The sequence below is a fragment of the Amborella trichopoda genome, chromosome 3, assembly GCF_054954075.1.
Source record: "Amborella trichopoda isolate Santa Cruz 75 chromosome 3, AtrichopodaSantaCruz75HAP2 v2.0, whole genome shotgun sequence".
In the NCBI taxonomy this organism is placed as follows: domain Eukaryota; kingdom Viridiplantae; phylum Streptophyta; class Magnoliopsida; order Amborellales; family Amborellaceae; genus Amborella; species Amborella trichopoda.
Genome location: NC_142338.1, coordinates 39,999,040 through 40,025,236, shown reverse-complemented (window position 1 = coordinate 40,025,236; position 26,197 = coordinate 39,999,040). Strand labels below are relative to the sequence as shown.

At 32.6% G+C, this 26,197-nt stretch overlaps 1 protein-coding gene and 1 long non-coding RNA gene across 2 annotated transcripts; both read left to right on the top strand.

Moving 5' to 3' along the window:
- The first annotated feature begins 2,486 nt into the window (after positions 1-2,486).
- On the top strand, positions 2,487-9,095 carry LOC18422627 (phenylcoumaran benzylic ether reductase Betv6). The gene is made up of 5 exons (XM_006878479.4): positions 2,487-2,673; positions 4,604-4,738; positions 6,769-7,006; positions 7,721-7,924; positions 8,743-9,095. The coding sequence occupies exons 1-5, from the start codon at positions 2,491-2,493 to the stop codon at positions 8,907-8,909; spliced, it is 927 nt and encodes a 308-aa protein (XP_006878541.1). The 5' UTR covers positions 2,487-2,490; the 3' UTR covers positions 8,910-9,095.
- Positions 9,096-10,528: 1,433 nt separating this feature from the next.
- On the top strand, positions 10,529-18,828 carry LOC110007414 (uncharacterized). Its single transcript, XR_002281214.2, has 2 exons — positions 10,529-10,726; positions 16,784-18,828. It is a non-coding gene; the product is annotated as an uncharacterized LOC110007414 (long non-coding RNA).
- The last annotated feature ends 7,369 nt before the right edge of the window (positions 18,829-26,197 follow it).

The following is a 26,197-nucleotide window of genomic DNA, read 5'->3' as shown; positions in this document are numbered from 1 at the left end:
CGTTCTATATTACATCTTAAAGCAAAATTAGGTCTTTTTTTATCTAATGGAAAATTTATCAAAGTACCTATAAGATCATTTGTATTTGTATAGCATTTTGAAAATAAATAAAAATATATAGGTAAAGTATGAATTTGTTTATCTCCCCTAGGTAATTTGATAAATTTCCCTCATCTAAATGACGCATAATATTCCTTTTCCCAAAATCTAGAGGTTGTTTGGTGTTTTTATATTTCAAAGAACTCTAAAGTAAACCTAAATAAATAGGCAAAATTACGCAATTAAGTACATTCTCTCCACGAAGCAATGAACATTTTTGGAAGTTTTGTGAAGCATCTTACCCCACGAACTTCAATTTGTCCAAATTCATTAAATAAATTACTGCGAGGCTTCTGGCATTTGCACATATGGCCATGAGAGAGAGAGAGAAATGGGGTAGGGTGTCTCGTCTTTTTTATTGCATGAATAACTTTTATTAGTAAAGTATCACTGGATCATTTTTATATTTTTGGTAAAATAAAACAGTTATATATATATATATATATATATATATATATATATATTTTTTTTTTTTTTTTTTTTTTTTTTTTTTTTTTTTTTTTTTTTTTTTTTTTTTTTTTTTTTTTTTTTTTTCAAGGTAGCTCATCTTGCTTTTTCTCGTGAAAGAACCCATTCGATTCGGGCATCTCCACCTAAAACGCCCCTCTACATAAGGGAAAGGTTTTTATACTTCTTCTATTCCCTTACCATCTAGCTGTCCAATTTTGATCAAGAGAATCACTCAACATTTGATCTTAGATCTGATGTCTCCAAGTATTTTATTTTTATATTTTTTATACAAATTTTATGAAATATGAAATTTGGTATGGTCATCTTCTCATTGGGACACACTTATAAAAAATATTAAAAATAATTTTTTGATAAAATATAATGATTAAAATACCCCTTGAAACTTTTAGGGGTATTTTGGTTATTTATTTTATTGAAAATATATTTTTTATATGTTTTGCCGCTGCGAGTTTAATAGAGGATTGGACGTCCAAATTTTGGTATCAAAATAGTTTATAGAATAAAATTTAAAAATAAAATAATGTAGAGATGTGACATTTTGATTGGGACAATCTTAACCTTCTACTCAAAATGGACAGTTGGATAAAAGAAAATATATAAGTTTTATGCTGTAGATGAAGGATAAAAAGCTTCCCCTTTTCATAATGCTCAAATGACCTTCGATTTTGTTCTTTATTTTTTTGTTTCCCTTGAATTGCATGGTATCAAGTAAAAAATGGTGATTTCATTCGATAAGGATCTGTCATACTAATTATGCAATACTTCTTTACACTTTCTCCATTAGGTTGGGTTTCTATTCCGTGACGTTCATCTTTTGACTTAAAAAGTTTTCCTTATTCAATTACGTCCTTACGCTTGTCAAAATACAAGTTGATTACTTAGCCCGAAAAAAAGTTTATATAAGGTTGCAACTTTAAAATGTAGAATTATAGATGCATCTCAAAAATCCATTAAGAAGGTTGTTTTAATGTTGAAGAACTCTCTAATTGATTATCTAGACATTGAGACGTATGAATATGAAAAAATGAATAGATGTTGATTCTCATAAATATTGCATCTTGTAACACATTATCTAGACCATTCATTTTCAAAATTTTCATATGTTTATAGATCTATTTGATTTTAACTATTTTTTGAGTTTAAACTTTTATAATTAAATATAAAAATAGATTTTTCAAATAATCTTAAGAATTTTTTAGATCAGAATTACATGTTATAATAAAATTTGGAGGTGCGCCTTAATAGGATTGTTTAAGGTCGCAACCTTATAGAAACCACACCCCTTAGTTGTTTCATCATCTTCATGCCTTTTTTCTAACTATTTAAGATTGGGTGGGCTACAACAATCTTGATCTACTATTGACGATACGTCTTCGTATCTTTTCTCACTACTTCTAACGAAGTAATTAATTGTTTTTGAAAGAAAATCATTTTCTTATATCTAACAATTAAATGTCATTAGTTGTTTTGAAAGAGAATCATTTTGCTATATCTAACAATTACATGTCATTAGTTGTTTTTGAAAGAGAATCATTTTCCTACATCTAACAATTAAACGTCATTTGTAAAAAATCAAATGAACACTCAAAAGAACCAGATTTCTTCCCTCAATCTCTCTCGCTCTCTCTCTCTCACATAAATCATCTAATAATAACGGAAAGTCCTTTTAGATTGGTATATCCAGGGGCATGCAAAGAATTAGCGTTTTCTAGCAATGGGATATAAAAGGGATTTTCAGTTTTGAGGAGAGCTAAAATAAGCACAAATACGACATTTTCGTGTTAGCTGCCTTGAACGGTACCATTTTTACCGGCTCGCCCCGCTTATTTATTCCCTCCCTCCCTACCTCCATGCTTCACTGCAACTGCTCTCTCTTCTCTCTGCGTCGTCTCGTCTCGTCTTTGGTTGTGAGAAATAAGGATGGGTGAGAAAAGCAAGATATTGTTTATCGGAGCCACTGGGTACATCGGACGGTTCATAGTGCAGGCGAGTGCGAAGGCAGGCCATCCGACGTTCGCTTTGGTGAGAGAAAAGACGGTTTCTGATCCTGCTAAGGCTCCCATTATCCAATCCTTCACTTCTGCTGGCGTCACCCTTCTTCATGTAACTTGAATCGCTCTTTTCTTCAATGGATTCTTTTCTTTCTCTTATGCCTGCCAATTGCCCGGCCAACCTGTTCTTAAAAAATTACGGGCCTGGGACGCAAACTGTGGCCCGAGGGTTGGGTTAGGGCTGGCCTGACCTGGTTCAGCCTCCGGCCCTCTTTTTCTCTTGTTTTTTCCTTTTTATTTTTTTCATTTATTTTTATCCGCTCCCTCGGCACTAATAGGGCCGGGGCAGGTCCTGTGGGGGACAGAGGCCATGGACCCTTACCATCTCTAATCGTTGGAAAGTGGGGCATTACAGTCATTTTTTCTTGAGTTACCTGGGCAAGTTTCTTTTCCTTTTGCAATAACAATTTTGGGAAGCACACTGTGGAGATAAATAGCGCTCCTTCCTGTTTGTATTTGTATGGTCAGGGAACGAAAAAGAAAATATATATATATATATATATATATATCATTTTTCAAAAAAAAAAGTTTATGCAAGGACCCTATTTTAAAAAGGGTGCGGTTTGTATAGAGCATAGGCTCTAAACAATCAAATTAGAGCTTACTTTCAAATAGTGTCAAAAAATGTGGTTTCAATATTGCAAATCTTTGTGATAGCCTTAAAATTTATTTTTATTTTTATTTATAAAGTTTAAAAATTCAAAAATAGTGTAGATCGATAGATCTATGAAAACTTGAAAATTGAGGGTCCAAAAATGTGTTACAAAATGCCCTATTTCCAAAACTTGAAATCCATTTTTTTTTTTTTCATGTCTGTACATCTTGATGTGAGATGATCTATTTGAGGATATTTGTGTATCAAAACAACCTCTCTTAGTGAAAATTTTGAGGTATGCTCAAATTTAGAGTATCGGCTCTATATAAACTTTTCCTTTTTAAAAATATACAATTAAAGTGCACCTCTAAAATCCATCATAAAAAGTTTTGTTTTGATGTTGAAACACTTTTAAATTGATTATCTCTACATTGAAATGAATGAGTATGAACAAAAAAAAAAAAAAGATTTCATAGTCCCGAAAAACAATGTATCTTGCAACACATTATCTCTACCATCCATTTTCAAGATTTATTTATAAATCTAATTGTTTTGAACCATTTTTGGTAGTTATAATTTTATAGTTATAGATAAAGAATAAATTCTCAAACCATCCTAAAAATTTAGAGGTGGGCCTTAATTGGATTGTTTAAGGTTGCAACCTTATATAGATTTCTCTATAATGAGGGACATAATGGTCATCTTTCCAGAGTGTGCGGACGCGTAAATGGTGGGTTATTTCATGGGCCTCCACACGGAATACGATCGTTTCTTCCAAAAATAAAAAATAAAAAATAAAAAAATGGGGGTTGCAGTTTGTATAGAGCCTAGGCTCCAAACAATCAAATTAGAGCCTACTTTCAAATAGTATAAAAAAATGTGATTTTAATATTAAAAATCATTGTGATAGACTTAAAACATATTTTTATATTTATATATAAAGTTTAAAGCTTAAAAATCAGTGTAGATTGACAGATCTATAAAAACTTGCGAATCTTGAAAATTAATGGTCCAAAAATGTATTACAAAAACACTATTTGTAAAACTTGAAATCCATTTTTTTCTCATGTTCATGCATCTTGATGTCGAGATGATCAATTTGAAGATGTTTGGACATCAAAATAACCTCTTCTACTAAAATTTTTGAAGTAGGTTCAAATTTGATTGTTTAGAGCCTAGGCTCTATATAAACTCTTTTAAAAAATGCGAGATATGGATTTTTATAGTGTATCTAGAGGGACAAATTGGTAACTTATTTTGTGGCGAGGAAGAGTAGAGAAGTCGCCATCTTCTTGTACGGGAAGAGCAGTCCATGTTAGGGGCATAATAGTTATTTTGGGGATGGGAATTGCAAAAGGATAATAGTGTAAAATGTGGTGTGTTGCAGGGTGATCTTTACGACCATGAGAGCCTTGTGAAGGCCATAAAGCAGGTGGATGTTGTGATCTCAACCGTTGGTCATGCTCAACTGGCGGACCAGGATAAGCTCATTGCCGCCATCAAAGAAGCAGGAAATGTTAAGGTTAGGAAGTTTATAAATATTAATAATCTGAATAAAAAATGTAGCTGCTCATAAATAAGTAGTTTTCTTGTAAATTTGAATTTTATTTTGTCTATAATTCTAGTTTATTTTTTGTGTAAATGAATCATTGTTTGAACGAAGCACGTGAGACCATAATGTAATTCTTGTTCATTTTGGTTTTTTTTTGGGAGGGATTTTATATTGAGACTATTTATTTTTATTACAAAACTATCACAATTATTTTTAATCATTATAATTTGAGAATGCCATGTGGCCTTTGTGGTTGTATCGGAGAGGTGAGGTTTCTGACTCTAATTTCACTAAAGGGTAGGGCTCAAATCTCCACTGACTTATCAATTTTTTTAAAAAACTGAGCTTGGGCCTTTTAGGAACTAAGCTTGGGCTAGTGCTTGACAATTTACAATACTGCATCTTAGGCTTAAATCCTACAAAGGTACTTAGCTTGGGCCTTTTAGAAACTGAACAATACGGAGCTTGGGCCTTTTAGGAACTGAGCAGTACTGAGCTTGGGCCTTTTAGGATTTGAACTTGGGCTAGTGCTTGACAATTTACAACACTGCATCCACGGCTCAAATGAGCTTGGGCCTTTTAGGAACTGAGCTTGGGCTAGTGCTTGACAATTTGCAACATTGAATCCTAGGATCATGGCCCTCTCCCCACTTACTCATCCAAAAAAAAAAAGTGTTACAATATTCAAGATATCTTTTTTAGACATTGTGCCTTAAAGCTTCCATGGGTTATAGAAAGGGAAATGACTAATATTCTGTTGTTCATTAGGTATATTTTCTATAGAAGCCAACTTAGAACATTTTTAGCAGCAAATCACATACACATCGTTGGTTCAAATGAATTTGGAACTTCATGGTTTTTTTTCTTATTATATGCTTGCTCAAACACACTGGTTTTCTTTTGATTTTCGCCAGAATATTATATGCTTCTGCAGAAGCATTTCGTCCATTCACTCCTTCAGGTAAAATCCTACTCGCAATATTTTTAGGAAAAAGTTTATATAGAGCTTAGGCTCTATACAATCAAATTAAGACGCACCTCAAAAATTTCATTAGAAGAGGTTGATTTGATACCCAAATATCCTCAAATTGATCATCTCGACATCAAGATGCACGGACACAAGAAACAAATGGATTTCAAGTTTTGGAAATAATGCATCTTCTAATGCATTTTTGGGCCGTCAATTTTTATGATTTTCAAGATTTTCAAGTTTTCATAGATTTGCTCAATTTACCCTATTTTTTTAGCTTTAGATTTATAATTAGAGATGAAAATATATTTTAAGGCTATCACAAAGATTTCTTGTATTGAAACCACATTTCTCGATACTATTTGAAGGTGCACTCTACTTTAATTGTTTAGATCCTCGGCTCTATACAAACCGCACCCATATTTTTAAGACCCCAAATTTTGGGATATAACATTCTAGTAAACAACCTTAAAAAAGAAAAGAAAAGAAAACACAGAGAAAAAAAAAACAACAGTGCAATCTATATGCGTAAGCAAATGACATCCTACAATTGAATAAAGACTGTCCAATTTTTTGAAAAGTCAAAAACCAAGTGGTTATGAACTCAAATTCCTTTTCTCTTTTCCTTATAAATACTAATATTTTTATTCAGTGGTGGATCCCAAAATTTTATACCGAACAGACTTTTGCGTAATCCAATGGGAGTATGCTATACGGGCTTTCATTTCTTTCTATGTTTATCGGACATGCACACACAAGCACGCCACTAAGCATACATGCATGACACACATTTGTGTCTGCATGCATGTTGCACCAGTATGTATGTCTTGATATCAATCAATGCATATAGCACATATACATTTCAATGCACACGTATATACGACCGCATGTATGCCAATTACTATCGATTATGGTACAGGTGTGTGTTTGAGCCTATGTGCATGTATATGTACAGTTAGCCTTATGGACTTGATATTGTGGTGGATATGTACAGTTAGCCTTATGGACTTGATATTGTGGTGTTATGCAGAAGTTTTTCCCTTCCGAGTTTGGAAATGATGTCGATAGAGTTCATGCAGTTGAGCCTGCAAAGTCTGCTTTTGAAACAAAAGCTAAGATTCGTCGTGCCATTGAAGCCGCAGGCATTCCTTATACTTATGTATCTTCCAACTTTTTTGCTGGTTATTTCCTTCCCACCCTAGCACAACCTGGAGTTACCTCTCCTCCAAGGGATAAGGTTGTCATCCTTGGAGATGGAAACCCTAAAGGTTTGGTTCCACAGTCCTTGTTTATTTTTTGCTTGTGCATGTGAAAACTTGTGTTTGTATATAATAGGTCTTAATGCTCTGATCTAGCTTGTGTTAATCCTTTTCATACGGTTGTTGCAATGATATTTTGTGCATGAACTTGTGATAATGCGTATTCAGGTGTGTCGTTTTAGAAGTTAAGAAAGAACGACCATTTTTTTTCTATTTGACAAAGTAATTTGTCATTAGGGTCCTCTAGAACAGCAGATTAACTAACATCATCATCATCTGAGCTTTATCCCTGCTATTTCAATTGATAGAATATTTAATTGACTACATTGAAACCAGATTACCTAGTGATAATGAATAAAAAAGAACTCTGGTGTTTCAACACGGTCATTTAAATATTTTATCAATTGAAAGGACTAGCAAGAAAAACAAATGCAAACATATGTTATTCTCTCCCCATTTTTCCTTCAAACACTTATATTTTGGCTACTATTTTGTTCAAGAGTGCTAAAGCGGGGGCCGACTTGTTATATGCAACCATATTTATAGCAGACAATGTTTTATGCTATATTTCCATAAATACAAGAGATGATTTCTCCATGCTGAAAATAAATTTTTTTTTTTGGCTGTCAATCATTTTGTTGTCCCTTTGGCCTTTGGTTTCTGATCTGCATATTAATGTGGCTGTACATATGAAGTTAACACTTTCTAACTTCTTATGGCCAGCTATATTTGTTAAGGAAGATGACATTGGCACCTACACCATCAAAGCTGTGGATGACCCAAGAACATTGAACAAGATCTTGTATCTCAGACCCCCTGGCAACATATACTCCTTCAATGAGCTTGTGGCACTTTGGGAGAAGAAGATTGGAAAGACCATTGAGAAGACCTATGTTCCAGAGGACCAAGTCCTCAAGAACATTGAAGGTGAGTGATTAGATTAGTAATTACACCTCCAATCTACAAATTTTTCAATAGTTATTTAAATGTTTGATGGATTTCAACCCCATTTTCCATTGTACCCTCTTTAAATGTTAAGAAAGGATGACACTCGAGATTTGAACAAAACTTTTGCTTTCTACGCCTTTAATTCGTTTTGCTTGCAATGGCAGTGCCAGCGCAAGTGAATGACAGCTAGTCAACGTGTTCACATGGCTGACAGCTATTTGAACCAGATATCAGCTATTATAGACCAATATCACTAAAATTTGTCAATTTTTTGTTGCCTTTTTTCTTTTTTCCATGGGTCTTGCAGATTTCATGGTGATTCATCATATGTGGCTGTTTAGTGAGTAGAGTCCTATGTTTTAACGGCACTACATCGTGTTCTCTTTTGCATGTGCTGTAGAGTCCCTTTTCTAACGTATTTTTGTTTTGTTGCCTCAATCGAACTGATTCAGATTGATGTTCCCTTTTCAGTAGTTTACCAGTTTTTGGCTGGGCCTCCATGATATGATTGATAAATATATTGCCCCATATATAGCATTTAGCAACCAAATTTAATGGAAGTTTCAACCAAAAGTATTATCAAAACACAAAGCAATGGTTAAGGACCACTCATCAATGTTTTGAACTTGCTACAATTCTTATCCAGAGTCAATCAGGTAACAGAACGTCCCAATTGAAATCACACCAATTGGAGAGTTGCCACTAATTATGCTTTCTAGGAAGCTCATTCACAGTTTTGAGCTTCCGATAAAACTTACTCATTTGGTTGGCTTTTATTTACTTTGGTATTTCTGCAGAGACTCCCTTTCCTGTAAAGATTGTGATTGCTATCGGGCATTCAGTCTTCGTGAAGGGTGACCATACCAACTTCGAGATTGAGGAGTCTTTTGGGGTAGAAGCCTCCAAGCTCTATCCAGATGTGAACAACACCACTGTGGATGAGTACCTTAACCAGTTTGTCTGAACCCCTTTTGCTTTTCTTTGTTCTCACTTCATAAAATAATAATACAGAAGGGGAGGTCGATTGTGTTATTTCTATCAGGTTGCTTTAAGAGAATTAGAAAGAAACAGAGCTCTTCTATGTTGGACCACTGTTTCATGTGTCGTGTATGTATCCTTGTTGAGAAATTCAGCTGGTAAGTTGCACGTCTCTTTGGAGTTCTCATTGAGATAATTTGCTAGAAGTGAACCGACTGTCCTCCAGCAGATTAATGCTTTCATTGCTTTGATTCAGATACCTGAACATCTATATTTTTTGGGTGTTGGGGCACTGCTTTCTAAATATGATTCAGAAGATTGGGTGTTTGATGGTTTTATGCACTACTCGAAAATTCTTCTTTCTTTTTTTTGATCAAATCGTTACTTGAAATCCTCAAAAGTTATTTGGAGCCAAGCTCTTGATGGCTTAATGACTCTCACTAATCAAATGAGATAAGGAAATGTATACAATGAGATCACTTACTTTTTGATATAAGGAGGTTAAAATCATTATTGACTGTTAGATTTGATTCGGGTAGTTGAGTAGATGCCATATTTGGACAGTCTAAAATAAAAATTTTCGAATATTATGACACTTTTATCTATTAGATTTCACATTCAATGGTTAAAAATAATCGTTGACCTCCTTGTACCAAAAATTAATAGTCTTATAGTATACAATCTCATAAGATAATCTTTTATCTCGCAACTTCCATTAATTTGGGCAAGAAACTATTCGAGCACTCTCTCTCAAGAAATCTTACTCTCCCCACATGCCAATGCTCAAAGTAGTGCAGAAATACCTCCAATCCAACCCATGCATATATGCAGACGACAAACATGTTTGTGTATGGTTCTATGTAGTTTTATGTTTTCGAATCCTTATCTTGCACCCTGGTTTGCTTTCAAAGTAAAGTCATCAATCAAATTTTTATGTGAGGATAACATTCACATTGTTTATGTCGATGTAAAAGAAGTTAGGTACACATTATTTTCCATCTCTCTCTCTCTCTATATATATATATATATATATATATATATATATATATATAAACATTGAGGTTGGTATACTGCATAATGGACCTTGTTCTCACTATTGTAAGTTGGGAAATTTATTAAGGGGTGTGGTTTGTATAAGGCTGAGGCCCTAAACCAAATGAGGCGCACCTTCAAATAGTGTCAAAAGACGTTGATTCAATACTAAAAACCTTTGTGATGTACTGAAAACTTGTTTCATCTCTCATTATAAAATTTAAATATTCAAAATAGTGTAGATCAAGCAGATCTATAAACACTTGAAACTCTTGAAAATTGGTGGTCTATAAAAGAATACATTACAAGACGTACTATTTTCAAAACTTAAAATATTTTTTTTTAATGTCTATACATCTTGAGGTTGAGATGATCGATATGAGGATTTTTGGGCATCGAAACAAGCAATTCTAGTGAATTTTTGAGGTTCATTTTAATTTGATTGTTCAAGTCCTCACCTTTATATAAATTTTTCATTTATTAAAATATTTACAAAATTTAATTGTTTAACATTTCACCTCCTAATCAAGAAGCACTTAAAATAACCCTTTACTTAGGGCTTCGAGATTATAGGCATAAAGAGGTGAAATGGGGACACTGCTTCAAAGTGTTAGCCCTGGCATCCATCGACATGGGAGGAAGGTGACGATGGAAGATGAGAAGGTGAGGTGGGGATTGCTTGTTTCTTGGTGGACGGGATTGCAAAAGTTTACAACTGCTTCACTTTGTCCTGTTCTTAAAAGTACAAGGGCTAACCATACATACCAAACGGTGAGAGGTTTACATGGCGTATAATGTTGAAGCAAGGTGCACTGTTGAAATCTATTGCATAGTTTGATTAATGAAATCAGAGTACTCTTGTCAATATATATATATATATATATATATATATATATATATATGAGTAATTATCCTATGAGACATCCCATACCCATGTATGTAGGACTTCAAAGAATCACTATTAAATATGACACAAATCTCTAGAAAAGTTATCACATGGGTGTGAGACTTTTCTAGAGATCTATGCCAAATTTAATGGTGATCCTTTAGGGTCCTATACACATGGGTATGAGAGGGTCTCATGGGATCATTACTCTATATATATATATATATATATAGGGATAATCTAAACTTCACAACCCTTCAAATTATAAAGGTTCTATTGTCACACTATTGTCACAATTATCTAGTAGTGTTTCATTTTTCATTTTTTTTTTACAAATCAAAATGATATGAAATTTGGAGCATGTGCTCATCAAAAATAGGCGAATCTATGAAAAATATCAAAAAACTATTTTATATGAAATAAATTGACTAATATACCCCCAAAATGTTTCAGCGGTATTTTGATCAAATGTATTTTTGAGAAATATTTTTTTATATTTTTATTATGTGCGTCTCACTAAGATATACACACACTCGAAATTTCAGATTATTCTGTTTTGTAGAAAACAAATGAAAAATGAATCACTAGTTGACAATCGTGACGATACGATGAACTTTGGACGGTGATGAGGGTAGGCGAAATCATTGTTCATTTTCACCTATGGGCATTGGAAAGAATTTCCATAGATATATATATATATATATATATATATATATATATATATATATATATATGGAAAAGATGTTGTGCGCCCATGTGCGTACTACTACAGTAAACGCCCATGGCCCAGATTGAATATGGGCCAATCTGACTATCCCGGATGTCCAATAGTGTTTGAATTTTAATTTTTTTTTCTACAAATCCAAATCACTTAAAATTTTAAGTGTGTTTTGCAAAAATAGACGAATCTATGAAAAATATCCAAAAAACAAATAAATTGACCAAAATACCCCTAAAAGGTTTCGAGGGGTATTTTGTCAATTTGTTTTTTGGGAATTATATTTTTTATATTTTTATCAGCATGTTTTGATGAGAAGAACACACGTATAAAATTTCAAGAGATTTAAATTTGTAAAAAAAAAATTTAAAATTAACATACTATCGGACATCTATAAGCGTTTGATCGGCCACAGAATGGATCAGATTTAATCTGGGCCATTCGCGTATGGGCGTATGGACGTACAACAGTAACTCCCATATATATATATATATATATATATATATATATATATATATATATATATATATATATATATATATATATATATATATATATATATATATATATATATATATATATATATATATATGTATATATCATGGAATATACAAAATGAGAACCAAAATTTAAAGGCACCCAGTCAAAATATTCCTGATAGAATTATAGAACATACAGATGGGAAAATAGTAATACAATTTCCAAATCAGATTATTAGACATACTAGAGAAGATACTAGTATTAATCTAAACCCTAAACCTATTGAATAATCCAGGAATTCTACTTCGAGTAGTATGAATCCAAGAATACAAAGTCTATTACGAACTAGAGAAAATATAGTAATTCCCCAATACAATCCACAGTAAAACCGGAACCTGATCTTTCAAATACCGAAATGGATTTTCATGTTTTAACTCTTACTATTCCAGAAAGAGTATCAAAACAATGGATAGAACAGGATTATGTCTCAGACAAAAATAAAGACATAAGAAATTGGTATCTAAAAAAATTTGAACCAAGACTAATAGAATTATTCCATAAATAATATAATAAGCTATATGAAACTAAAACTTGCACTAAAGGATTTTTCACTTGGTTAAGAAATATCTTAAAAGAGAAAAATGTTAAAATTCCTAATTTTGAAATAAATACAATAGAGAAATAGTATACTACTTATAATACAATAGAAGGCACTACTATTACTAGTGTTCATCCTCCAAAACAAAGTATTATCATAAAAAAGATAAACAAAGAAAGGGAATTCTCTCTTGTATCAGAAACAAGAGCTACTCTCTATAAAATGACTACTGGAGAAATAGTACATAGAACTGAATTAATTCCTCATATTATAGAACAAAATAATTATACCAATTTATTTACGCAATTAATAAGAAAACAAACTTTAAGAATAGAAAATATGATTAAACCAAATCCTATGCAAGAATCTAAAAAAGCCTTATTATTTAAACCACCTCCCGAGTTAAACAAAGAAAAATTTCATATGGGAGAAACTAATACCAATCTAATGGATCAACTGATATCAAAATTATCTGAGTTAGACATAAAAGATCCAAAAGGAAAATAAAAAATAGTGACAGAATCTTCAACATTAACTCTTCAAGAAGAAGAACTCATGATTCAAGACACTTTAGAAAACCAAGAATTAGCATTCACAGAATCCCAAAATTCTCATATCCAACGCATAGCTTATAGCAAAGGATGGAATCCTGCTACAGCCAGACCTTACCATCATAAACCTACACTAGTAGATATTCAATTTGAAGAAGACCTAAAATCCCATACCACATCTTATTCAGGAAGAACTATAGTTAATTGGAATATAGATGGCATGTCAGAACATCAAATCCTTGATACAATGAAATATATGACCATGTATGCTTCAGGCTGCAAAATGGTAGGCAATCATGACCAAGAAGTGGCTAAAGCAATAGTGTGTAGTTTTACTGGCTGGCTACAAGGCTGGTGGGACTTCCATCTCCCTGAACCACTCAAAAATCAAATTCTTAATACCACTAGGCAATGGACAATTAAAAATGAACAACAACAGGATATCCTCTACTCCGAAAGTGATGTTGTCAATACTCTTATTTATACCATCACTCTTCATTTTGTCGGGAGTACTGTATTATTAGAAGCTAGATAAGAAGATTTACCCTCAAATTTACGATGCCCAACATTATCCCATTATAAATAGTACAAAGACGTATTCTTTTTTAGACTCTTAACCAGAGAAGATAGTCATTTAGACCATTGGAAAGAAAAATTTATAGCTGGTCTACCACATTTATTTGCTGAAAAAGTTAATACTAGACTGAAAAATAAACATGGAGGGATAATACAATATTCTGCTTATACCTTAAGAGAATTATCAGCCGAAATATGTGCTGAAGGATTAGCCTTATGCATTGATATGAAACTTAAAAAACAATTAGACAAGCACAGAATGACTGGTAATAAAGAATTAGGAGATTTCTGTCAACAATTCGGATATAATATTGAACAAGTTAAAGACAAATCTCATAAAAAGAAAAAATATAAAAAAGAACAAAGAGTATATAAGAAAAGGAAAAAAGAAAACTATATAAAGAAGTTCTTACCAAAACATCAATATAAAAAAGGCAAGAAAAGAATACCAGTCTGCTATAAATGTGGCAAAGTAGGCCATTATAAGAATACTTGTAAAGTGAAAAAGAAATTGGATGCAATAATATTAGATGAAAATATAAGAAATCAAATGTATGAAATTATACAATTATATGATGAAGACTCTTCAGATAATTCCTCTGAAAATAACAGTAGTAGTGATATATCTTTAATAGGACAATTAGAAGATGAAGATTTCATAATATCAAGCTCTTTAGATAACAACAGTAGTTGTTCCTGTAATATGTTATCCAAATAAGACTCTTTAATATTAGATTTAATAGAAAGAATAAATGAACCTGATGAGAAAAGAGAAATTTTAACTCAGTTCATAAATATTATGAAATCCAAAAATAAACCTACTCCATTATTAAAACCTCCAGATGAATATAACTTTTTTGAAATAATGAAAAGAATAAGTCAGAAAGACACATTACAAAAAGAACCAACTATAACAGAATTAAAAAGAGAAATCAATGAAGTAAAAACATAAATAAATCAACTTAAAAGTTGAATTAAAATATTAGAATTACAAAATGAAGTAAAATACGAAATAAGTGATATAGATAAACTTGAATTTACCCAATTATTAGATCCAGTTATAGACCCCCTAACTGATGAACCCAACGACATTCATAGATCTGTACATATACTTAATAAAATTATAACCCAAAAATGGTTTGTACTTGTCAAAATTATTATTCAAAATGAATACAATTTCCAATCATTAGCCCTCATAGATTCAGGTGCAGATTTAAATTGTATTAATGAAGATTTAGTCCCTACAAAATATTTTGACAAAACAACTTAAATATTAAATACTGCAGATGGTAGTAGACTATTCATAAAATATAAATTATCTACTGATGTCGTTTGCAATGATGGACATTGTTTTCCTACTCCTTTTATTATGGTTAAATGACTCAGTCAAGCAGTTATATTAGGAGTTTCATTTCTTACATTATTATATCCCATAATAATTACTCATACAGGAATAGAAACAATAATTGCTGGTACTAAAATAATATTTGAATTTATAGATAAACCTAAGATTAAAGAAATTAATAGTGTTAAAACAACTATAAAACATAAAGAATTATTTTTATGCTCCCTAAAGGAAGAAATTAAATATAAGATTACTGAAGAAGAATTGAATAAAAAAGAAACAATAAAACAAATACAAACTATTGAAACGCAAATAGAACAAGAAATATGTAGTGAGATACCCAATGCTTTTTGGGATAGGAAAAAACATGTAGTCGGATTAAACCAGGATTTGAGGAAACAAAAATACCTACTAAAGCAAGACCGGTTCAAATGAACTCTACCTTATTAGAAACATGCCAAAAAGAAATAAAAGAATTATTAGCTAAAAACTTAATTAGACCAAGTACATCTCCTTGGAGTTGTGCTGCATTCTATGTAAATAAAAATGCTGAAAAAGAAAGAGGAGTTCCTAGACTAGTTATTAATTATAAACCTTTAAATAAAGTTCTCCAATGGATAAGATATCCAATTCCAAATAAAAAATATTTATTAGCTACCTCTACAATTTTTTTTAAATTCGATTTAAAATCAGGATATTGGCAAATACAAATTAAAGAAGAAGATAAATATAAAACTGTATTCAATGTTCCATTTGGACAATATGAATGGAATGTAATGCCATTCAGTTTAAAAGATACTCCATCAGAATTTCAAAAAATTATGAATGATGTATTTAATCCATATTACCAATTCATGATAGTATATATTGATGATGTATTAGTTTTTTTAGAAAATATAAATCAACATTTTAAACACATTAAAGTTTTTATCAATGCAATAAAACATGCAGGACTAGTTGTCTCTGCTAAAAAGATAAATTTATTCCAAACAAAATTAGATTTTTAGGACATCATAGAAATTATGGTACAATCATACCAATTGAAATATCTATCCATTTTGCGGATAAATTCTCAGATGTTATTCTTGATAAAACAGAATTACAACGCTTTTAAGATGCTTAAATTACATAGTAGATTTTTATGAAAATCTAGCAATAGATGCTAAGCCATTATATGATCGACTAAAAAAGAATCCTCTTAAATGGACAGAAGAACATACTCAAGCTGTGAAAAAAATAAAACTCAAGGCTAAGGAATTACCTTGTCTAACCCTGGCCAATCCTAATACTTTTAAAATTATAGAATGTGATGCCTCTGAATTAGGACTAGGAGGTATATTAAAACAACGTATTAATTCTACTGAACAATTAATTCGTTATACCTCTAAAGCATGGAATTCTACTCAACAAAGCTATTCCACTGTTAAAAAAGAAATCCTTGTTATAGTACATTGTGTAACCAAATTTCAGAGTGACATTTTAAATACTCATTTTCTTATTAGAACAGATTGCAAAGCACCTACCGATATCCTTACTAAAGATGTGCAAAACCTTGTCTCCAAGCAAATCTTTGCTCGATGGCAAGCTATCTTATCCTCTTTTGACTTTTCTATTGAACATCTCAAAGGTACTGCTAACCATCTCCTTGATTTTCTTACTCGTGAATTTTTGCAGGGGGCAACATTGATCACTTTTATCCACCATCTTTATCATTTCCTTTATCTTTATTTTATATGAATATGAATACTAATACTTCTGAGCAAAAGGGCAAAGCTCCAATAGAAACCTCTTTAGATGTTGTCCCAGACAATATTACTCAATCCCCAATAAGAAGTATGACAACCTATTCACCCAGCAGCACACCTACTAGTCCACAAACATATTCCCCAAATATTACATATCCAGCACATTCAAGCCAAACTCCATCTTTCCCACATATTCCAGTTTTTCAACAATCACCCATACCAAGAAAAACAGCTTCTACTGGAAAATCTCAGTACGTTGCTGATGCCATTATAAACATGTTTTAGACAACCCAAATACAGTTGCCAAGTACTATTTGTGCAATAACCTCTGTCCTTCAAATGGTAGCAAAATCAGAGAATGGTACGAGATGATTTTACTAGAAACATAATCCATTTCACTGGTTCACTATAACCAGAAAAATTCAAAAATAGTTGCTTATTCGAAATTACAAATAAGAAAAATATTATCTTTTGAAGAATGGGGATCAGACCCATCTAGAGCAAAAAATTATATTCCCCTAAATTCCCAAATAAATATTACCGCCATTCAGATTATATTGATGCTTGGCACAAAATTCTAGCCATATAAAACCCATATAATTCGCACATTTGGTTTCTGCAATTCAAGATGCCCATAACAATCCCATTTCCGAACTGGTTTGCTATATGGGTATCCTCATCCCAAATATTACCTGAGTCTCTACAGGTATCCCAAGCTCGCTTCATTAAAAGAAATGGGAGTGATCCCAATATTGATTATCATTTATATTTTGTTTCACTTTACTAAATTCTATGGATACTGAAATGGTCATTTACTATACCTACAAATAATACTAACAATTATGGATATATTCCTTGCATTGGCAAACGAATTGCTATTAAATGGTGGGACGTCTTTGTCTACCATAATCTTGAACCAGATAATATACAACACAAACAGATCCCTACTAGTCATGGTTCTCACTCTTATGCCAACCCAAATAGTCTTGCTGAATATATTGCAATAATGAAAAAACAAAACCCCAAAGCAACCAAAGATGAGCTTGGAAAACAATTGTTAAAAATGTTCGAAGAAGAGTAGAAACGGCTCAAATCCACAATGAAGAAGGTACACCAGAAATAGATGTTTTGAATGATTCACCAGATCCAGATCCAACAGAACATGGTATGTCCCAAAAGCATACTTTGTACTGAGACAAGGCCAAGCTACAACCCGACGTATCCAAAGATGCCTAAGCACCTGTCACATCACTTAAAGCAGGTTCCCTATCCCTCTCAGCCGACCCAACGTAGATTCTCTATCCCTGTGATAAACCATAAAGTAAAAGGAAGAATCTTTTGCCAACGCTAAAAGACAAAGCACCGACACTTCATGACAAAAGAAGATTCCCACTAGCAAAAAGATAAAGCCGAAGCTTTCCTACTTCCCTCACAGCCAACCACCTGTCCTCCACTACCTGCCGACAATCAACCATCCTTTATCAGCCGTCCACCGGGCAATATCCAACAACAACATTAAAAAAGCAATCAACCAAAATAAATCCCCTCTTCACGTCCATGGCTATATAAGGGGCTACATCTCTCAGAAGAAAGGCAGGTCGAGCAACACTCCAAAGACCAAAGCGCCTTGAAAATTACTCTCAGACCTATCTCTTCCTCTAATTTCTTTCTCTAGTCTAATATTGCTTTTTCTCAGTCCATGTAATTACCTTATGTGTGAATGTCATCACTTACTACTACCAAGCTACTGTCTACCTGAGTGGAAAGATTTCTGCAGTTATTGCTTGTGTATTCAGTAAGCATTTTCTTTACTTATTTCTTTCCAGAATTTGTATATATTTTTAATCTGTCCGTCTGTAATACAGTCTGTTTACTGTAATCTGTAATAGTTAGTTAACCTGTAACAGTGGGTTAGTTTGATTTGTGATCTTGTAAGTACAATGTTATGCAATTCAGAGCAGTTTATAGTCTAAAGTTTTATGAGTCTACCTATACTACTTGGAGCTTAATTGATATATCTCATTTCTCATTATTCCTTATCTTAGCTATTTTTCTATACTTAGATTATTTTAGGTTTGTGTAAGAATTAATGATCTTGCGCTGTGTAAATGGTATATATATATATATATATATGGGCAAGATTTCTATGCTTCCCCTACAACATAAAACTTATATACTTCCCCTAATCCAACGGTCCATTCTGAACGGAGGGTTAAGATTGCCGCAATCACAATGTCATGTCTCTATACTATTTTATTTTTAATTTTTTTATATAAACTATTTTGACACCAAATTTTGTATGTACAATCCTCTATTAAACTAGTACTAGCTAAAAATATAAAAAAATATTTTTAGTGAAATAAAATGATCAAAATACCCCTAAACGTTTTCAGGGGTATTTTGGTCATTATATTTTATCGAAAAATTATTTGAATATTTTTTATAGGTGCACCCCAATGAGAAGATGGCATGTACCAAATTTAATATCCATACAATTTGTATAAAAACAAACTAAAAATAAAATACTTTGAGATGTCGGATCTAAGATCAAATGGTGACTGGCTCTCTTGATCAAAATTGGATGGCTGGATGGTACGGGAAGCATATATCTTCTATGTTGTAGGAGAAGTATAGAAACCTTTCCATATATATATATATATATATATATATATATATATATATATATAGAGAGAGAGAGAGAGTGAGAGAGCTTTCTATGCTTTACTACATAGAAGAACTATTCTCCCCCTCCTTTTCAACCGTTCATTTGAAATGGGTAGTTGAGATCACCCAACTAAAATATCACAAAAAAGAGTTACGGGCTGAACCGGTTCGCCAAAAACTTTCCTGGTAAAAGAGGGAGAGAGGGAAGAGTGAGAGGTAGAGCAGGGAAGAAGAGAAACCAGAGAGAGCACAGGGGAGAAGAAACCAACGATAGAGAGCAGATAAATCTTCTATGTTGTAGGGAAAGCCTCCCCTCTATTTACTGAAAACCCTCTTTCTCCTCTCTCTCTCATTCTCTCTTCCTACCTCACCCTTTCTCTCTCTTTAAACTAGCAAGAATCCAAGTAGTCTTAGAATCTCTCTCTCTCACACATTCATTTAGAGCTCCAAGCTAGAAACCTCAAAGACGTTCCAAACCACCCTAAAAAAAACTTTGTTGAATCTCCATTGAAACCAATCATTAAAAAAGCTCTATTGAAGCCAAAAGCCCCAATTATTGCGTATTTTTTCGATTTGGGGTTCGCTGGAGCTAATTAAGCTGAAAATTTTTAACACTTAAGTTCTTGAAAACCCAAAAATTGGGAAAGTCAGATTGAATCCTCAACCTACAACACTTTGTTTAAACCTTTTTGAGCTCTAACATGGGGGAATGCTCTATAATATATCTCTTATAGACTCCACCTTCTTTTCTAGTTTGCTGGTTATCTCCTCTTCTCTGCACATTTTTCCTTGATCAATAGCTTCCCCTTTTTTTTTTATCAATGGCTTCCCCTTCTCTGTACTTTTTCTTGATCAATGGCTTCCCCTTCTTTTCCCGCTTTCTCTCGCTCTCTCTCGGCTTCCCATTATCTCTAGTGCTCTTTCTTTCTCTCTCAAATGGGAAATGGGTTATTCCTTATCTCTCAGTTCTACAGGCTATTTAGATAGGGTTAATGGGTTGCTCCTTATCTCTCTCTTCTATGGGCTATTTAGATAGGGTTACCGATTGAACCCGTTCCCCCTTTTGTGACAACTTAAGTGAATTGATATCAGCCCTCCATTTTTAATCAATGGTTAAAAATGTGGGCGAGGATAGAACTTCTATGCTCTAGGGAAAACATAGAAAGCTTTCCCTAGTTATATATGAAAAACTTTATATAGAATCGAGGCTCTAAACAATCAAATTAGAGCCTACCTCAAAAATTTCACTACTGGAGGTTGTTTTGATGCCCAAATATTCTCAAATTGATCATCTCGACATCAAGATGCATAGACATGGGAAAAAAAAATGGATTTCAAGTTTTGGAGATAGTGCATCTTGTAACGCATTTTGGATATTTTAAGTTTTCATAGATATACTCGATCTACACTATTTTTGAAGCTTTAAATTTTATAATTATATATGAAAATATATATCAAGGCTATCACTAAGATTTCTAAAGAGAAAGGATGGTGTTTAGAAATGATATGTCTTTATTATATTTGTTTGGGATAAAAAAATAGGAGTTTTAAATTTTATAATTAAATATAAAAATATATTTCAAGCTATCACAAAAATTTCCAAAGAGAAATGATGGTGTTTAGAAATGATATGTCATTATTATATTCGTTTGGGGCAAAAAAATTGGTTTAAAGGGGATAAAATTAGCTTAGGGAGTTAGAAGATACACAACTTAAAATTTCTATGACCCAATATATATTTTAAAACCTTGGGTCTAGTGAGATTTAAAACTTAAAATGGGGGGTATGGAGATATTTTCCATATATATATATATATATATATATATATAGGGAGTGGATTTTGTACACCCACTAGTTGACTGCTATAGTAAACGCCAATGGCCCAGATTGAATCTAGGCCGATCTAACAGTTACGACCTCTTTTCTAATTTAAATTTTAATATTTTTTTTTTATAAATCCAAATCACTTAAAATTTTAAGTGTATATTCTTCTCATCAAGGCGCACCTAATAAAATAAATAAATAATAATCCGCAAAAAAAAAAGGACCAAAATACCCCCAATATCTTTACAAGTGTATTTTGGTCAATTTTTTCATGTGAAATATTTTTTATATATTTTTCGAAGATTCACCTATTTTTTATGTACATACGGTCCAAATTTCATATCAATTCAATTTGTAAAAAAAATTAAAATTCAAACAGTACCGGATATTCCGGATCGTCAGATCGGCCCAAATCCAATCTAGGCCGTTGACGTTTATTGTAGCAGTACACCCTTGGACTAACAGGATCCTTTATTATATATATATATATATATATATATATATAGATATAGATATATATATATATATATTGCGGTTTCTATACGGTTGCAATAGAAACTGTTGAAGTTGGGTTGCAATCATTTCCACCCTCCATTTAGACGGCGAGGATTATGCACAACACCCAAGGAAAAAAAAACCAGGACTTCCCATTGCCGGTTAATTTGACCTTTCGAAAAGATGACCGTACTGTGATGCCCTTTTCCCATTTTGGCTGTTTAAAAAGGAAGCCCGACCCTAATTTTCTCTATTCTCTGTGTAACTTCTACTCTACCCACAAATATAAGGGAAATTTTTTTTTCTTCTCTCGCTATCAACTTCTCCATCTACCCACAAATCAAAAACAAAAGCTTCTTCTCCAATGGATTCACCCATTTTCCCTAACACTCTCACTTTCTCAAACTTCTCTCTCCAAACCTCTTTAGCCTTTCGTCTTCTCTCATCCTTTATCAAAAGAAGGAAGATAATACATTTTGTTGCAGAATACTCTCTCTCTAAAATATATGACATGATTTTTCTTTAATTGCTTTATCGCAAGACGGGATTTTTCTTCATGATTGGAGTTGGTTTATCTAATGGGCTGGTGTTCTACTTTACTCCGGCTACCCCAATTAAGTAGCTTTGGCCTTGGCTAGATGCCTGCTCTGTCCTTTGTAAATTTCTTCATTCTTCTTCTTTAGTCATGAATGATTTTCAGGCTAGCTCTAAAAGGATGGGTTTTCAGTTATTCTTCCATATTAATGCAAGGTATGTTCACAACCATCACCATTCTAGAGTTCCTCTGTTTCTTTTTATCTTTTAATAGAGAGAGGTTTTATTTTCTTAGGGACCCAAATGGACCAAAATATGTAGTCTTTTTTGGTTTTTTTTGCTTTTTATTTTTATCTCAGTTAAAAGAAATGATTAAATTGGTATCGTAGGATTGATATAGATAACCTGGGTTTTCTTTTATTGACTCCATTTGGGTGTATTTCTCTTTCAATTTCTTTCTAGGTCTTGGATGAGCAAATGGATATTTGCATGTGTCTTGCTTCCATATTAAGATAATTTGTGCGCTCTATTATTGCCTCCATTTATGTGTATGACTTTTTTCACTTCTTCGACTTGGTTGAGCAAAAGGATGTATGCCTATAAATCCTCCATAAGACAAGGCCCTTTAGAGCAATATATTTTTATACAGGAATGGTAAAATATGACGTTTTTTACTTTGGTTTTCCTTCTTATTCTTTTTTTATTGTACTTAAGAATGGCCCATTATTATCACGTGATAGATTGTGAAGTAAATTTGATCCAAATGATATGGGGAACGATTTAATTCACTTATTGTGTAACCTTTTGGGAAGGGTTGGTTTGTTAGTGACCGTAAAAGAGATTGTAGTACTAGCTATGAGTGTTCATGATAGGGTAAAAACTATTTGGTTTATCTTTCTTTTCTTGCTAGATTTAGTAATATATTTGAACACAACGGGAATGGGAATTTGGGCAAGGCTGGTAAGTGATAATGCTTTTTACAATTTTGATGTCAAGGAATTCAAAGGTGGTTCCTAATAGGCATGTAAATGGTTATTTAAATACTCATTTATTCCCAAATTGTTGTTCAAATAATTCTGCTTATTTTGTTTTAATAGTTATTCAAGTAATTCTTACACAAGAAGACCTTTGTTATAAATTTCAAATGGTTAACCTAATTAGTGAATAATTCATTAATTTAGATGGGTTTGCTGAATTTTAATCTTTTCATATAAATAATGCAACTATTCACAATTAAGTTATATGCATTTGTTAAGTTGTTGTGAAGTAATTCCAATGTTTTATAATTCTTTGTGTTCAAAAGCTTTAAAAAGCTATATGTTTCTTGGTGTGCATGTAACTGGTTATTTGGTTACTCACTCATTTTAATTCCAATAATGTGTTTCTTTCCTTTGGAAGCCCTTCAAATAATTATTACATAAGCAAATTTTTGTTCTTAATATCAAGTGGTTATATATTTATCAATAGGTAATTCATTTATTCACATGGATGTGCAAAATATTTTGCTGACACTTTATGAACTAGAGAAACTTTTAATTTTACAAAATAAGAAAAAACTAAGTCATTTTATTCTGATCCTTTGTGGAGATTCATTCCAAAGGATAAGAAATCGAAGCTAAAGCCACTGATCTTAAGCCCCTCATCAACATTACCTTTTGAGCCTAACTAATAGCCCAAAGATATATGCTGGCATGAGCCTTGAAGATTTTTCAGAATTGTTCAGATGGTGGTGGAAGGCTTATTGTTACCTGCCAACTTACCCATTAGCATCAATGGCTACTCTATCCAAAGCACATTTTTCCCTTACTTGACCATGATCTGCTCATGATTTGGGCAAGATCTCAATATGCAAGTGACATGCACAAATCTAGCTTGAAGTGTCTCCTTAAGTAGTTCGGATATTCATTTGTACTCTTAAGTGTATTAGAGCTATATAGTTCATGTTATTTCCATATGGTTGTCTATAGTGTAAAATTCTGGTTTATAATCCCCAAGGGGCTGAATAAGAGCAAAGGCCAAGTGCTTCTTTTGTCTTGTGAACTCTATTATTCTTATATGTTGAATGTTTCACTTCTTTCACGTATTTCTGTTTTTTTGTTGCATAACTTACAAGAAAGAGAGAGAGAGAGACAGAGGGGATGGCCAACTACACATACCATAGCCTAAAAAAATTGTTGCATAAGGGACCTGAAATATGAGTCATGAAATAATGCAACTACTGCAACTTGAACACTAGACCCACCAAATGCTCATTTGAAAAAAAAAAATTGAACAATACAAGATAGATTAAATTCAGTAGGCACATCAACACAGTATATTAGACCCACTAATATGCTCATTTATATATTAGACCTCTGATTAAGAAAAAGTTCGGACAAAATATTCAACCTTTCGTGATTAAGAAATGCATAACGGAAGTTAAAAGTTTGCATTGTCAATTTATCTTAATGGCCACCAAAAACACCTTTGTAAAGATAAGGTTAATGTTACACCTTCACACTATAAATTGAGAAAATTGTTCAACATATCTAAGGGGATTATAATACTTGCCCTCCAACCCACCACCCCCAAAAAGTAACAAAAAGAAAAAATAACGAAATTTCGAAACAAATCAAAATGCTTTTTTGTCGTTGATCTGTGCATGGGGAAGGCAAGAGTAACTTTGTCAGACAGATGGATACCCACAGGTCATAATGAAGCGATTCTACACTTGAATAACAACTAACCATCATATCCCAGCACAAAACCAGAGCATATTATTGTTGCTTCTCATGTTTGTCATAAAATTTCTTACTTATTAGCCAATGTGACCCTTTGAAGAAAACTATGTCGAGGCCAACAATTCGATTAAAGTACGTAGTGATGCAACATGTGAGTTCCATTAAACGGAGTTCAAACTAATTCAGTAATTCCAAAATATCAATAAAATAAATCACAATAAAGACTAAAAAGATATCGACAATTTTAATTGTGTGAGCACAAGATAATTCATCTCAATATCTGGATCCTACCGCATATCAAGCCAAATACTATCCAAAATCAAAGTGAAGTTGGGGCATTTAAGGGGTGAGGCTCAAGTATAAATACTAAGTAAGAGGCTCAAGTATAAATATAAAGAAAAAACAAATAAACTAAAAGGTGGGTTTAAAATAAACATGAGGTTTTACAGCATGAGGAAATAAAAAGGAAAACAACTTCATTAAGCAATAGGTCCAAATTATGTTGCAGTAGCTCCAATACAACAAATTATACAACAGTAGGTCCAATACTTCACATCTTCTTAGCATAAACAATGACAAATTATGCAGCAGTAGGTCCAATACTTCACATCTTCTTAGCATAAACAATGAACAATTATGCATCAGTAGGTCCAATACAACACATTTAATATCTTACAAAAAAATTATCATTATCACAAGTTTGAAAACACAGTTGCTTTTATTACACCATTGTCTTAGAAGCACACCAACTTCATTAAGCAACCACACCACACCACATACACATTCTAAAGTAGGACTCTCACAAACCAAAATTACCAAAATGACATAATAGTTGAATGGCATATCACAAACCAAAATTATCATAAAAATTATCAGTAGCTTATGTTGAAGAAAGGCTATGTTTTCAACAAAATGTCATCTTCCACACTTTTCCAGGTTCTGTTTATGTGGCCTTTAAAGGCCTTAAGGGTGCTTGTAAAATGAAATAATATAGTGAAACATGAATTCAGTGGGAGTGTGGTCCCTCATGAACGATACTAAGCAAATGATATTTACTAATACCAGACTATGCTTGAAGATCTAGACCAGTCGGTTGGAAAACCCAA

Excerpts from the sequence above, each read along its gene's own strand:
- LOC18422627 (XM_006878479.4), top strand. The coding sequence starts at position 2,491 with ATGGGTGAGAAAAGCAAGATATTGTTTATCGGAGCCACTGGGTACATC. Across the intron at positions 2,674-4,603 it reads CTGGCGTCACCCTTCTTCAT|GGTGATCTTTACGACCATGA; the intron begins GTAACTTGAATC and ends GGTGTGTTGCAG. Across the intron at positions 7,925-8,742 it reads AGTCCTCAAGAACATTGAAG|AGACTCCCTTTCCTGTAAAG; the intron begins GTGAGTGATTAG and ends GTATTTCTGCAG.